Source organism: Chanos chanos, chromosome 4 (genome assembly GCF_902362185.1).
Source record: "Chanos chanos chromosome 4, fChaCha1.1, whole genome shotgun sequence".
In the NCBI taxonomy this organism is placed as follows: domain Eukaryota; kingdom Metazoa; phylum Chordata; class Actinopteri; order Gonorynchiformes; family Chanidae; genus Chanos; species Chanos chanos.
In genome coordinates, this window is record NC_044498.1 from 32,689,437 (window position 1) to 32,706,042 (window position 16,606).

At 39.8% G+C, this 16,606-nt stretch overlaps 1 protein-coding gene across 1 annotated transcript in view; it reads right to left on the reverse strand.

Moving 5' to 3' along the window:
* csmd1a (CUB and Sushi multiple domains 1a) overlaps window positions 1-16,606 on the reverse strand; it is a 256,232-nt gene that overhangs the window by 42,896 nt on the left and 196,730 nt on the right. Inside the window, exons 29-33 of the mRNA XM_030772244.1 lie at window positions 16,352-16,543; window positions 15,036-15,174; window positions 14,192-14,379; window positions 9,076-9,270; window positions 1,389-1,505 (exon numbers count right to left, since the gene is read on the reverse strand). Coding sequence (XP_030628104.1) covers window positions 1,389-1,505; window positions 9,076-9,270; window positions 14,192-14,379; window positions 15,036-15,174; window positions 16,352-16,543 — 831 coding nt within the window. The remainder of the gene's footprint in view (window positions 1-1,388; window positions 1,506-9,075; window positions 9,271-14,191; window positions 14,380-15,035; window positions 15,175-16,351; window positions 16,544-16,606) is intronic.

Here is a 16,606-nt window from a genome sequence, read left to right on the forward strand (position 1 = left end):
GAGTATCTCTCTCACAAAGACAATACAAATCATATTATATTTTATAATTTAACCAACTGACTTAGTTCAGATAAGAATAAGAAAAATAAAAGCAATAGGCACAGTTATGTTTTTCTCAAGAAAAAGACCCCCCCCCCACCCCATTTCAAATGAGGATATGATGCTCTAAAGAGCAGTGTACAAATATAAGCCAGTGTAAGAGCTGAAATAAAAATTAAATAAAGAATGAAAGAAATAAAAGCATTAATTACCGCATTTAGGTCATGACTGAGATTCAAATGCTGAGAGAAATGTTCTAAACTAAGCACTTCTGTTTTATTTAGGTTAACTCTCCTGCTTATTTATCAAAATATGGATCATGATACAGACCAGAAACATCTTCAAAAGCTACGGTATGTGCGTGAGTAAATTTATTTTATGAACTGCTGCTGTTATATAATGACTAAAAAAAATAGTGTAATATCTAGTACATAAACATTCCCTAGGCACATGATGCCTTTAATGCTAAATATATTCTAATGATTCTAATACTCCATTACATGCTGTGTCTTGTGCAGTGGTTGTAATCTCTAACCTGCTGCCTGTCATTGTTTAGTGATAAAAGCTTTTGGTGTGAGCTGAGAAACACAATAAGCTCAGAGGGCTTTTTTTTTATGAAATGAGGTAATAGCGGGATGACCAGTGAAAAGAAGACACGCAGATGACTCTATTCTCATCTGTTTAATTAGATACTGGTCCTCACCTCAATCTCATCCTCTCCAAACACGCCCAGGGCCAACTCTCTCACAATACAGGCGCAAGCATCAGGCCAAAGAAATCATTTTTACGAGACTTAAAGCACTCGACTTGAATTTGACCTGTTTATGTCGACATTTACCCGAATGATCATAAATATTAGATTTACACGTACTTGATTTACCCCACAGCTTTCAGGTACGTGTGGAATTAAAGGCAGACATCTCAGATATTTATGAGTTGTAAAGTGGACATAAAATACATAGCAAACCAGATAAACAGGAGATACACAATGCATTTAGCAAAACAAACAAAGAAACAAACAACTAACAAACAAGACAACAAACAGCAGAGCACAGCAATGGTAAAGACAGTCAGAGTGTACAATAGATTAACAAGTCTTTTCTACCGACCTAAAGTTTGAAGTAACAGGCTATCAAGAGGTCTTTATTCACGTAGGTTGTTCTGTTCTCGTAAAAGCATGTAAATGTATTGAATTAATATCCTTGATTCTGTTTCAACAAAATAGACATGAGATGTCTCTGATCTTTTCCCATTTTATTACAGTGCTGTGCAACTGACACATAAAATGTTCTGTATATACTCAATAGACAAAAATTAATGCATGAAAAGAGTGGTCTACTTTTACTCACCAAACTCCCCAGAGACAGTAATGAAGTAGGAGCATGTCTGGCCAGTGGTGTAATTATTAGGATAGTTTGGAGAAAGGACCACTCCCTCAGATCCGCCGTACTGCCCACCACATGGTGCTGAGAGACAAACAAACATTTTCTTGATTAAAACTTAAATACCTCATTCGTAGCATCCAAACAAGAGGACGAGACAACTTTCATCCTGTAAAACTGAATCACTAGTCAATTTCTACTCCAGTTCTAACTCCAGACATATTTAGGTGGTTCTAGTTCACTTGGGTTCAAATGGGGCGGCACGGTGGTGCAGTGGGTAGTGCTGTCGCCTCACAGCAAGAAGGTCTTGGGTTTGATTCCCAGCCGGGAGCTCCGATTTCCTTCCTAGGTGAATTGGAGACACTAAATGGCCCCTAGGTATGAATGTGTGTGTGTGTCTGCCCTGCGATGGACTGGCGACCTGTCCAGGGTGTTTCCCTGCCTTTTGCCCTATGAGCACTGGGATAGGCTCAAGCACCCCCTGTGACTAATCAGGATAAGCAGAAAAAAATCCAATTTAACACGTACATCTTTATATTATAATTTTCAAAATCATACATTATTTATTCAAAGACTCTTCATCTTTCAAACAAGAATTCGACACAGCCTCCTCCATACAAGCATGTGGTTGATTGGGATCAAGATTGTGAGTAAGTATACAGAAGAGAAAAACATTCTCTCCTTCATGGCTGAGAAATGGTGTGAGACAGTACAAACTAAGTTTCAAGTTTCAAGTTTCAAGTTTATTTAGAGCCCAATATCACTGTTTACAGTCTCAAGGGGCTTTACAGGCCACAACAGTCAAATCAAAATATGACGTGAGTAAACTAACCATATAAAACCCTTCCAGACCCAGACACATATAACCCATCCATGTAAAAAAACAACAACAAAAAAAACCCATTTAAACTTTAGTGCAGATTTACTGGGAAACCAGCTCTTTTTTGTCTGACTGGAAAGCTGTTCACAATGAGCTGTAATTACTCATCCATCTAAATTTGCCCCTCTAATAGCAATACCAAGTGGCTCATTATTGTATTGAACAGTGAACTAAATGTAGAGTTCAGTACATCTGCACATAGAACACGCAGACCAACAAGGCTAATATCTTAAAAATTAAGTTTAACACATGCTTTCTTTTATAGTCCCTATATATGGTTCTTGGTGGACACCATTCAGATAGCAACCACCTACAATGGAGGACACAGAATCAGAAACCCAGCTGAAGGACACAAAGAAGTTTATTGACGATGCTGCATAAAAATATATGTTTAAGAAGGTCAGGAAAGACAAAGAGGAGAAGGAGATATTTATCACTGTCAGTTCTCTCCTCATATGGATCCCTCTTGGCCTTTTCTTTACAACCATGCAACTATGCACCACCAGTGACACTCAACATGATAGCGAGAAGATTATGGAAGTTATTGACTGTGACAAAATTAGAGATGGCTGCCGGTGTCATCACTTTCATAAGGCTAGTTCCTCCGCCTGATTCTAATCATTGGGTTAACTCCCTCTTTGTGGTTTTGCCTCATATCGTAACGTATCGTATCGCTAGCTTTTCGAGCCTGCGTCCTGCAGAAGCCTCTCTTTCTTCGAACACCTGTGATCTCCAGGCTGCTCTAGTCCTGGCTCCTTTCATCCCTCAGGTCTCTGGTACAGTGATGTGTCATTGGGATTCTTGGCACACCCTCTGCAGGCAAAGCCTCTCTGTGCTTGGATCCACAGGTCTGCTCCTTCATATGCTCATCGTGCCTCGCCCAGATCCAAACCTGGGGTTATAATGCATCCAGGACCCCTGGGCCTCTCTGACTATGAAAAAATCTCTCCGGTACCTTTGATCACATCACCATCACCTTCTGCTTTCCATGAGGAGACTGAGTGTGGAAACTACGCAGAAACAAATAAACAGGCAAAAAAAAAAAAAAAAGGATCCCATCTCCTTCACTTTTTCCATTCTCTCTCTCTCTCTCTCTCTCTCTCTCTCTCTCGCTCTCTCTTCTTACTTTACATGTATGTGAGGAGGGGGTTTGAGGGTAGAAGCTTGCTCACATCTTTTTGTAAGATTCTGGAACAATGAAGAGTTTCAAACATTCTATTTGAATAAATTGTAAACAAATCTATATTTTTTTCATAAGGTTGTTCATTCAAAGCTTTCTTAAAATAAACTAGTTAAAACAGTCACTTGAACATTACCATTTACAAGGTTCCTTTCCACTAAACTTTGAATTTTTTTTATCTTTTTTTTTTAAATCGTCACTCTTTTCTAGTGGGTTGTCACGGACAGTTGGAAAGCATCATTCATATTAATCAGCTGTGTTAAGTAAGCATGCTTTCTTTGACACTGATGAGTCTCAATGCTGACACTGAAGGGACAAGCAGACTTATTTAACCCAGCACATTTCACGCTTTTAAAATACAACTTGTGATGGATGGGATGGGCTCTCGTGAAGGTTTACTGAATTATACAAAGCCTGTGACCCAGACAGACTGGCTTTTTCTTTTTATGAGTGTACAGGAACCTTGGCGAGTTTATATTTCTGAAATATAGGAACAACAAATTTAGATCAAATAGAACTACTAAAAAACAAAAAAACAAAAAACAAGAAAAACAAAACAAGTCTGATGCAACCTACATGGGCAATTCAGACACATGCATATGAGCAGTGTATTTCTGTTCCAGTAGGCACTCCATCTCTTCTAATTTAATCTTATGACTTCATTATCTGTTAGGCCTTTTTTGGCATCATAAATATGTGTTCAGCAAATATAGATCCAATCAAAGCACACACAGAATATGAAAATGCATTATTACATAATTATGGGTCACTGCAGGACTCACACACACACACACACACACACACACCCAATTTCTTCATAAAAGCAAGCGGTTCATTACTGTAGCTATTGTCACACAAGGCTGCTGTGTACAGACTAAATGCTTTGCCCCATGTGTTCATAAACTCATCATAAACTCATGTGTCTACCACCTGACCTTCTTGTCTCCTCGCAACGGGCCACATATTTACACATACACAAAGAGCACATAAAAGAGGGGGGGGGGGGTGATTGTGGAGATATGAGAATGAGATAAAAGAAGGAGAGAGAAAAAAATAGGGAGAGAAAGAGCGACTGAAAGGGGGATAGAGATAGAGAGAAAGAGACAGAGAAAGAGGGAGAGAAAGAAAGAGAGACAGAGAGAGCGAGAGAGAGAGAGAGAGAGAGAGAAAGAGAGAGAGAGAGAGATGGGGAGAAAGAGAGGGATGGAGAAAGGATAGGGGAATTTCAGTTTTGGGTGGATCAGAGTTAGCGCCGTGCCATATTTTCCTGAGTCAAACAGAGATGACGTTAAACCGCAAACACACACGCTTCAAACTCACATTCTGTGTGCTGTTATTCCCACGCTGTGTGTCAACACTGCCTCTGAGAGGCGCCATCCCACCACACTAAACCCCTCCCTTCCCCTCACACACCATCACCACCCCCTCTCTATTTACAGCCGTGGAAGATTCCTCATTCAAGAGCACTGAGACAGTCTTTTAGTTACTATGGAAACCAATAAAAGATCTGTTTGGGTGAGAGAAGCAGAGAAAGGGGGAAAAATCCTTCATTATTTAAAGGGATCTCACCCCCCTTTCTAATTAGTTTTGTCTAAAAGCTCAAGGAAGTAGCTCAGAGTGCATCAGTGTTCCAAAGAGGGAGCAGGAAAATCACATGCTTGTAAAAATACAGAACGGCCAAAAGGCTCCTCAACTCGGCAAGTGCAAAGGGTACTTTCTCACTGTACCATAATGAACAGAATTAAAGCACTTCCATTTCTTTTTGGAACTGTTCGGCTCACTAAACGTAAGTGTTCAACCAAATAAAGTTATTTTGTAATGACATGGCATTTACTGACTGAAGGGGTGGGAGGTTGGGGGGGTATGAAGACATGCTTGTGAAGGGCTCTCCATTATGATTAAATAAACAGCGATTTCTTTTATCAAACGGGCGATGCTGAGGACAATTAGTAATCATTTTCCTCATCACCCCTGCAAGAGTGTCAGAGGAGTGGAGCTTAACATTCAAATGGAGTCTGCCTCGTCTCCCTCTCCTTCATTTGCATATCCACCACAAGCCCCTCTCTCGTTTCAATGCCACTCATGGTGAGAGCCAAGGAGCGAAGCAATCTCTTTTAAGGAATATTTGCTCTGAGAACCAAAAAAACCCACCATAACTATAACTATTAATGTTAGTGGACCAGTGTGTGTTTGTGGGAGAGGGGGGGGGTGGGGGGTTTGAACATGTGCATGGGTGCACAGACGTGTTTACGTGTGTGTGGATGTGTGAGTGTGCGCAAGCGTGCATGCATGTCTGCATGTTTGGATGTGTGTGTGTGAGAGAGACTTGCTTTAATGAGTGTGTGTGTGTGTGTGTGTGTGTGTGTGTATGTGTGTGTGTGCGTGTGTGTGTGTGTGTGTGTGTGTGTGTGTGTGTGTGTGTGTGTGTGTGTGTTTATGCGCTTGCGTGTGTGCTCGCACACATTAGTGCGTTCGTGTCAGTGGGGGACCATGAGAGTGCATGTACTGAATTTGGAACATGGATTGGTGTATATTTTGCACCATCACTTCTTCCATTATCTTGCTAAATCCACTAATCTGACCTATGTCTACTTCACATTAGGTCTAATGTTGTTATTGAAGTCATGGAGTGGGCTTTGACAAAGAGAGCTAATGCAGAGAATCATCCATCTTCTGAAAAAGGTGACCTAAATAACAGAATTCAGGAGGATTGGAAATAAACAAACCTGACAGACAATGTGATAAAATGATCTGTGAAACAACATTTGTTTCACATCCGTTTGGCAAAGAGAATGATTTCCAGTTTTGCCTGCTGTGCGCTTTTCATTTCGTAAATGGGATAAAGAGAAATTCAACACCGTCAACTCTCACCAATGCCACCACAAATCAAACTTTACCTCCATCCCATTGGCCATTTGCAACAATGCACCTCTGATAAAAGGTTATGCATTGCGAGCCAGCCATTTGGTTCATTAGTTTTCTCTCCTGAGCTTAGACTATTGATGAAGATAGGCAATTGTGTCACTGCGTAAAAGCATTGTGAATTGCTAACACCCTCTTGTCTAGCTCTTACGGCCTCACACCTCTACATTAAAGGGCCTGCCCTCTGTATGGCTAAAAGGATTTGCCTAGACATATTCTCATCTATAAAGCAACGTTCTGTGACTGCCCTGAAAAAAAAAACAAAAACAAAACAAAGCAAAAAATGCACTCCAGTTACCCTGTCGCTTTTGACGACTAGTTGAGCATGAAAAACAACGTGATGCTATGTGGCTGACATCATAATCCGCACGCTTTTGCGTGCCCAGTCGGGTAATTGGATGAAATGAGTCCTCAGAAAAGATATCTATTGACTTATTGTCAAAGTTACTGCAGCAAGAACATTTTTTTTTGATAAATCGTCTTTCGCACCAGTGAGAAAACTCTTTGTGTCTAAATATGTCCCAACTCTTAAATCAAAGAATTCGTGAATACAATGGAGAAAAGAAGCAGTCCAAAAAGTTCATATCAGTATGAATAAACAGGCTAATACTCCACATTGTCAGTGTGAACATATAAATAAAACATGAATGACAAATTGAAGCAGCCCTTGCAAGAGAGGAGGAATGTTTCTGCAGCCGAAAAGTGGTCAAATGAGTCCTAAATGTGAAAAGCTTTTTGTGTGAACCATAGAAAGATCAACAGTTGAGTGTGTGTGTGTGTGTGTGTGTGTGTGTGTGTGTGTGCATGTGTGTGCGTGCGTGTTTTACCCTGCTTGGTTCAGGGTGAATAACAAATAACAGAGCTGACTCACAGAAGCCTTTCAGACAATTTGGAGTTCGCTCATCTCTCCTGTTAAAGCCAGTTCACTCCTTTGTGTTGCAATGCAAAATTAATTGCAACAAGCTTGATAAGACATACAAGCATCTGATGCAACTCAACCAACCACCAAGTATTTTGTAAAGTACCACAAGTGGTTCCCAATGCAATATGGAGAAAAGCAGGATTGCCTCCTTTCCTCTCTCCTCTTTCTCTTTACCATCCACTGCATCATGCCAGGGACCACACCACACCAGACAAACCAAAAGGTTTACACTGGACTTCATTCTTAAAACATGATGGTCTTGATCTTGACGTTACTAACAGTCCAGTCAACATGAGGAAAAATAAGACTGAAAACATATTCCAAACCACTAGGTCTTATTGTGAACACAACAAAACCAAAGTGGTTTACTCCACTGCCATCCAACAAGTACCCTCTGCTGTTTGCTAGCTTTAGTTTGCTAAGGACATTGAGTACCCGGGCAGTCTAATATGTAAGGAAAATGGACTCAAGACAAAATCAAGACAAAATTGAGCAAATGGACTTCATACTTCATCCAGTACATTCAGAAAACAAAAAACCCTAATACACAACAGTGATGTGATACTTTTTCTGCAGTATAATCCTGGCATGCCAACAGGTTTGAAATGGAAAAAGTCGAGAGGTTCCATATTGGGTACCTCTGGAGATTCGGCTGCATATTCTGGCTGAATGGAGTTAAACATGGAGCTCTGAAACAACAGAAAAAGAATCTCTGGAGATGTCAGACAAAAAAGGCAAATCAGCATCCCTACAGCTGCCCCAAGGTTGAACCAATCAGGAAAGAGGAAAGAGAAGAGGTCAAGCCACGCTAAAAGTGTCTTAGCTAACCTCGAAATAACACATACTGCTAAAGACAGGACGAAATGCAGAGAACTAACTACTACAACCTTATGGCCTGCAGCTGCCAACAAGGATTAATTGACTCACTAATACACTAATATACTACATATCTAAGTGTAATAAAGGCATTTAGGATTTGTACTTACTTCAGGGACTGCTCTCTCTGTGTGTGTGTGTGTGTGTGTGTGTGTGTGCACGCGCGTGTGTGTGTGTGTGCGTGCGTGTGTGTGTGTGTGTGTGTGTGTGTGTAGAAGACAAGAATGTAAAGACGCACTAGTCTAAAAGAATGAATGTCAGGAGAAGCACAGACACCGATCTATACCTCCCCTGAGAGAATAAAAAAAGAGACTGGGGAGTGATGTAGAGAGAAAAGGAGGAAGAGAGAGAGAGAGAGAGGAGGAGAAAGAGTCAAGGGAGGTGTGAAGGATCAGTTGAGAGTCAGCTGTCACAAACTAAGTTCTTCTACCTGTCAGGAAATGACAAAGAGTTTAGCTTTGGCCACTTCTAGAGCCAAGCTGGCATCTGTCAGCTACAGCATGAACCCAAACAATAGCTTTTTGAATCCTCTTTAAATTGACATAGAGTCTGAGAGGACCAATGTATGAAAGCAAGAGTTAAATCAATAAACTCTTAGGACTGCAAACAACGAAAAAAAAAAAAGACTACCCTACTTTGACATGGAACCCGCCGGTAATTTCTTCGGATGAAGGAATGCTTAATCAAATTAACAACAATCAATATCTTATATTTGACTCCTTTAAAACAAAAACAGATACAAAGCAAGGAGGTTAAAAACCCAGGAAACAAAAGGAGAAAGCTGCAGTACATCACAGTGGCGTACAGTCAAAAGGCCTTGAATTCAATTACATTAGCCAAGGAAAAATAATCCAGAATCTTTTCACTCCCTTACCTCTACACGTAGGCAGCGGCTTATCCCACACAGGTTTCCCATCTGCCCCTATAATGCATGTGAGGGTGGCAGACCCTACTATAGTGTAGCCAGAGTCACAGTGATAGGTAACCGTGGATCCCAGTTTGTAGTCTGTTCCCAGCCGGGTCCCATTCATTACACTTCCGGGATCGAAACACGCCTCCCTTGGTTTCTCTGCAAAGACATATACATGGATAAATGCAGGGTGTGTCAAGTGCATAGAGATGATTTTGGAGAAACTGTAGAGTCTGTGGGTCTTTTGAGGAGATGCACACCCCACATATGGTCGTACCACAAACAATTTGACTTTAAGGCAGTAATATCTATAATTTTAATTAAACCCAGCTATAGCTTTGAATAAAACTAATAACATATCATGCAAAATACACATACTCATCCACACACACTCACAAAAGACCAACACAGACAAGAGCTAGTAAACTAAAGGTAATTCCTTTTCAGCCCCTCCCTTCTACTAGAAGTGAGATGTGGGGTGTAGGAGGCAGAGAAAAGACAGAGAGAGAGAGAGAGAGAGAGAGAGCAGGTAGAGTAGCCCCAGGGCGTTGTGCATTAGAGTCGGCTAGCACTAGGGGGATGTGAGGTGAGCGTGCTGGGGCAGCAGGAGACAGCCGGTGTCCTTCTGGCTACGGCCTCTCTGAGAAGGACAGTTGGAGAAAACTCTGGAGGTGGTGCTTGGAGAGGCTGCCAAACAGGATGACAGTTAACAGCCCACTTCTTTCTCTGTCTGTGCTTTTGGGACCAGAGAAAGTAGGAGGGAGGTAGAAGATTCTATCATAGAAATTGCTACAGCGCAACACAATCTCAACCCGTATTTCAGCAACAACAGAGGAATCACGGGTGCAAAGGAAAACCTCAGCGCACATACCCTGGCACACAACCCTGTATTTAACACACTCAGAAATGACAAGGCTAAAATTATGATAATCTTTCAACACCAGAACACTGTACCATATTCTGAATGATTAGGGGGCGAAGAAAACAAAACGTGAAGGTGTAAGGCGACTCTATTATTGTTTCTTCTGTTGTTCATCTTTTTTTTTTCTTTTCGTTCTCTCATTCTTTAGGGGGCCCAAGCAAAAAATGTGTGTGGGCATCCCATTATTGTAAGTTTCTAAGGAGCCAAATATCCCACAGTCCTTCCTACTTTCTCAGTAAAGACTGTTTGAAGCAGCCATCTGAACTGCTCTGTGTGTGTTTTATATGAAAATGGGCATAATGACAAAGAATATTCCAGAATGAACTGTCTAAGTCCACAAACAGTTTCTAACTGCCATTTTTCAGACAAACACATGGCATATCTCTCCCATACATTTAATATAAACTTGTAAGAATTTTCAGAGCAATCCAATATTAAAGGAAAAAGTGAAAGGAAAAGTTGGCATGCCATAAAATGGCCATTTCACAGACATTTTAGTAAATAAGGAATCTTTAAGTCTGGATGAAAGGTCTATTTCTACAAAGAAATGTCACATTTTCACCTAAGTGCTTGTCATTTGCTGATGTCTGATATACACGGAGAGGATTTTGCGGGCTTCCAACTGTTAAAAGACCACCTCAATGACATTACTTTCCTCTGCTTTTAACAAAGAAGGAAGAAAAGCTTAAAACTTAAAAATCATTTCACAAATCAACTTTAAAATCAACCATTTCTGTGACTGACATGTTACTGGAACCAATTTGACCATTAACTCAAGCTCTCACAACAAAAGACAACAATGACAACAAAAACAAATTTCAGCCTGTTTTTAGCACAATAAAAATAATGGAAATAAAATACAAATGTAAATAACACAATGACATTGATCTTGAATTTTTTGGACCATCACAAGAGCGTAAGAGACATCATCACCTAAAATAAATGTGCTTGTCTTCTTTTACTTCGGCTTTGATAATCCAAGGAACTACGACTAGGGGTATGCCACAGGCAGATTCCACTGACAATTAAATTAATGCTTTAATGCCATCATCTAGTGACACCATATGTTATGTTATGTTATATTATATTATATTATATTATATCATGGGGGGGGGGGGGGGGGGGGGTAAAATCTTCATACAACAGTACATGCAATTAATGTGTGAAATTTCACAGTGGAACCTACAAAGCTCTCCAAAATCAGTCTGTGAAAGGCTAATTGCTACATTAAAAACGTCTTCTTTGCGATCCAAAAAAAATTTCGAATTCAAATTAAAACTCAGGTTGTTTTTTTTTTTTGTTTTTGTTGCATAGCACTTTCTGCCATTAAAATCATCTCAAAGCAGTTTAATAGAGGTTAGCGCCTCAACCGTGAGTGAGCAAGCCCAAGGTTAGCGTGGCAAGGGAAAACTCTCTAAAATTAATCTAATGGGAGAAACTTTGGGAAGAACCAAGACTCAGCAGTGGGTACCCATCCTCCTCTTGCAGGCTTTAAGGATAAAGATGTTCTTAGGGTGACCAGGGTTTCCAGATTCTGTGGCATTTAAAATGATTTGCCGTATATAATATAATGTGCTTAGAGTAAAAAAGCAGATTCTAGAAGTTGTGATAAGACATAAGTTAATGAGAAAAAGAAAGACTTATTAATATGAAATCATATGGTTAAGTACTAGTAGCTGTATAATAGCTAGCAATACCACAGTTAATACTGGGATTATGCAGTAGGTAAAACTGATAGGTTGAGAGTCAGCATCACAGGTGGACCGCATGCTGGCAGTGAGAAAGATAATAGCATAAAGGATGTTTGGTATGGGTAGGAACAGGAGGTGGAGGTCTCATTTTTGGGATGGGGATTCTAGACCTCAGGGTAGGACAGGAGCCTGTAGGAGGTCTGGGTGGGGGAGCATGCAGAAAGGAATGGTTTACCCAAAAATAATACCACTGCCACAAAGTGTTCCTGCAGGCAACAGAAAAGATGAATCCAAATATGGCACTGCCACTAATTTGAGATAATTAGTCTGACAGCACTCACAGACCATGGTCAGTGGTTTCTATGGTTTCTGTCCAAGGACCTATTTGATACTGAGTGTTCAAACATCTAACAGGTATAAAATATTTTTGACAGGTATGGACACATAAAGCATGACATAAAACGGACATGAAGCTGTAGAAGAACATCCAAATGGGGATTTGTAAATACTTTGGAGCATGTTTTATGTGTAAAATTATTTTCATAAACTTTTTGAACTTTTGAACTTTTTTTTCCTTTAATATGCAACTAAGAAGTTATGTATGACACATGCATCCACTCTGGCTCAGTAAAGAATATATTATTTCAATTACTAGCAAAACGTTCTATCTCTTATTTGAAACTTTAGCAAAATCTTACATAACATGTATCTTTACTGTTTACTCTAAAATGTCTTCTGTACTGAAGCATCAGAGTCAGCTACAACATTTTCCCTGCGAATGAACTGAACTGAAAAATAAAATGTACTTGAAAACCAAATTTGCTCTCTATATGTTTGTTTTGATCAGACAAAGAAAAAGCCTCTGTTATTTCTCACTGTGTCTGTTTGTGTCTGTCCACAGTCCTTTAAATTTTGCCACAGAAAATCCACTTCAGCCTCTTCTATTCATGAGTCCTAGAGCTTAGTCTCTCAGTATTCTGTTGACCAACATGTTGCCTATAGCTTTTGAATGAGACATGCTTGGCCGTACTACTGAGAGGATACAAATACTATTATTCATTCATTTCAGCTGTTGTCATGCAAAAACAGCACAAAACCTTGTGCTAAACTCTGACCCTTTAAAATGCTGCTTGTTGCTTTATTCTTCTAGCTCACTATTAAATTCCATGGTAGCAAAAAGATCTGCAAGACGTTTTTTTTTTCTCTCTTCTCTCTTCTCTTTCTTTCTTTTGTGTGTGTGTGTGTGTGTGTGTGTTCTTTTAAAAAACATTTGGCACACTGACACAGGGCCAAGTCATTATTGTCACCTCTGGTTGAGAACTGCAGTTTTCACAGTGGCATAATGTCAGTATGATAGACAGACTGCTGAACTGGATTATCGATACATTGCGTATTTTGCTAGGTCATCACCTAGCCCTGGATTAATGCCTGCAACATATCAAATCAAATGTTCATTCTTAACAAAAATTTGATGGATTGCCAAACAACTTCATCTCACATGAAATGCATCCAATTTTTTTTTTCTGCAGACCAGTCACAGGAGAGTTTTGCTTCACCAATTCATCTCGATGTTGTAAGTCTTAGAAATGAAGGTCAACACATCACCTCAGCAGGTGCGGGTTAAACAGACCCAGCTGCTGTATAACTACTGAATTGCTTCTACATTTCTTAAATACTACCTACATCCTTTATGGTAGTAGGAAGACAATGAACAGCTGTGAAGGAGAAGGTACCCATGGGGGAAACTACTAGGTGTATGAGTAGGGGAGTTAATAGTCTTTTGGAAAACCTGATGCACAGTGTTTGACATAACACACATATCCCCTTGAAACTACTTAAAAGGTTCCTATCTGATGGCAAAATGACTGTAACTCTGTCCAACACTTAATATTCCATTTACCTAGCGCCATCTTTGTGATGCAGATGGCAGAACTTAAAGTAAATAATTACATGTAATGCCAATATCAGCATTTCCAGTACGTAGAGCTTAATGAGTCATGCCGTCTTTTTGAAACGTTCTCACTTATTTGCATAGAAATATGACTCAAGAATACATAGCTGCCACATTATACTTGTCTGAGCCTTAGTGAATCTGAATTGCCAACGTAATGATGAAGTTAATGAAACCTGAATAAAATGCTCTCCATAAAAGACTAATTCCAAATGTATTATCAGATTCATAAAAGCCCCCAAAATGTATAATTTTTGAAACCTAATGGATAATATAATATAATTGCATTTGCGTTGAAATTCAAATTAGGTGTGGGTTATATAAGGAATAATAAACCTTTCTGTCCAGTCCTTTAAACTGAGCTCCTGAAGCTGAATCAATTAGCCTGAGACACCACATTTGTAACACGAGTGTGAAGATGACCTGTGTTTACCCTAGTGTACCTATCTGTCTCTGCTCCCACAGAACAGACCCGAGGTCAGACCGCATGCCAAACGCTGGCCAACCGGGACTTACCTTTGTATTCAATCGCAAATCCAGACATCCCCAGGGAAGCGTCGCTGCGGAAAGCCAGGAAGAGACTGTTTCCACTGCTCTCGATGCGCTCCGGGGCCTGGTTTCCCTGCAGGCTGCTGATCAGCGGCCCATTGGAGTCTTCACCTTCATAGATATGCAGGAAGTCATAGCTGGGCTCCATGTTAAAGCTGAATGAGGAAGAAATGTGCTTATGAAATAACAAACCTGAAGTACAACTAACTGATAATGAGATTTGCTGGTGGTTTGTCATGAAGATGATAGCCAGCAACTGGCTATGTTTCTATAAGAGCATTGTGACACCAAGCATTGTGATTCTGTTGGCAAACAAAACCAAGCATGTTCATTTAGCCACAATCTGTAGCTTTCGTACAGCTGCATGTTGTGGTTAATTTATCAGTTATCCGTGATGGAATTTCATGAGGAGAAAAGTGAACACCATTGGGATCAGTATGGTTGTGTGATATCAGCATGATATGAAAAAAGAAAAATCCATTATCAGTCAGAATGACTTGGCTAAATATCCTGGGTGGAAAAGTGAACACCATTGGGATCAGTGTAGTTGTGTGATATCAGTACGATATTTGAAAAAATCCATTAATGGTCAGAATGACCTGTTTGGATATACTAGCTTTACTGACACGAGACACTGCTCAGGGATGGAGTAAACATTTATTAAATTTGGGGAAAAGCATTGGGTAGAAAGCATTATCCACTGCATCACAAACAAATGCACCTGTCTGAAAGCAAAATCCATAAAACTCTACCCGGAGCCCTACCTGATTGTATTAGTGGTAGTGGTATCCAGTGTGGTTGAGTGACATACCTTTTGAAAATTAGAGCTATCACAAAGTCAGGATTGACTTTTATCCGCCAGTCACATTCTTTTCCTGGTGGGTACGGCTGTGGATAGTTGGGCGATAGAATTACCCCAGCAGGTCCTGTCACATTGCCTCCGCAGGTTGCTAACACAACAAGGAGAATGAGGGCAAGAGATAGCTTTAATGTGACTCCTCAGTAAATACACATGCTGACACTCACACTCACACCTACACACCTACACACACACACACACACACACACACACACACACACCCCTACAAACACACACACGCACAGTAATGTCAGGTATCATTCTCTGAAAAATAGCACTTCATATATGGAATAAAACTAACTTACTGTTTACAGTTGGATACCATAACAAATCATAATCATAACATGGTTGAATAACTTCAGAAAACATGAGATCATTGTGAGTAAAGCAAAAAAGAAATATTTAAGAATTCCTAACATAGTCAACAAATAGCAAACAAATGCAGAGACAATTTACACATTGAAGTGCCGCGGGGATAAAAAGTAATAAATCCTCATCCAACCCTTAATACATATGCAAATTATGTAAAAGGTAAAGACAATATACTCTACATTACCTTACTATTAATTCCAAGAGATATTTTTTTTTTATTTGTATATTCTGATTGTTATTTTTAGGGGATTTAAACATCAAAGGTGTAAGGCACGCAGGATGCCAAACCCCCTACTGCGTTGTTTGGTTTAATCACATCGTACTGTCTAAATTTTATGAAATTTGTGACACAGAACTGGCATCATCAGTAAGACAACAGGAACTCAAGTTTATTGCTGATTCCGGCATCACTATCAAGACAAAAATAGTACGTTAGAGTGTAGAGTTGTGTAAAGCTTGGCCCCCTTAATTGCTGCTAATGGCTATGTGATATTTTTTCTTTGTTTTGCAGTGCTATTTAATTGTGTAAGCATTCTTGGTCAAAATCTATGTTCAGTGAGTCTCTACACGAGCAAAAGCTAGGCCTGAGAGCAGAAATTTTGTAAGTTACACAACATGACATTTCTGTTTATTTTCATATTTAATTAGCGCAGCTCCGCCTTTTTTTTTTTTTTTTTTTTTTTACACAGGAGAGAAAGAGGTTTAATTAATAATGTTCAAAATAAGCTGTATATTCACAACAATTAAGAATAATTGCATGAACCTTTCAATCATAACATAACATAACATAACATAACATAACATAACATAACATCGAGTACATATAAATCACAAAGTCTACATGATACAACAGTCATCCACACCGCTATAGTGCACAGTTACGAAATTAGGGTTACCTTTGCATGTGGGAGGGTCTGGCTGCCAGAAAAACCTGTTGTTAAGCTGAACACAGGTGATTTCGGATACACCCTCCATCTGATATCCAGGGTCACACTGGAATGAAATGGTGTCACCAGGTTCCCTGCTGTCCCCATACCGAGTCCCGTTCTGGGGCGTCCCAGGGTCATTACAGGTCGTGGCAGTTGTAGCTTAAGTAACACAAATAAATTTTAAATTCGTTTAGGAACAGTGGGAAATGCTTTAGAGGTAAG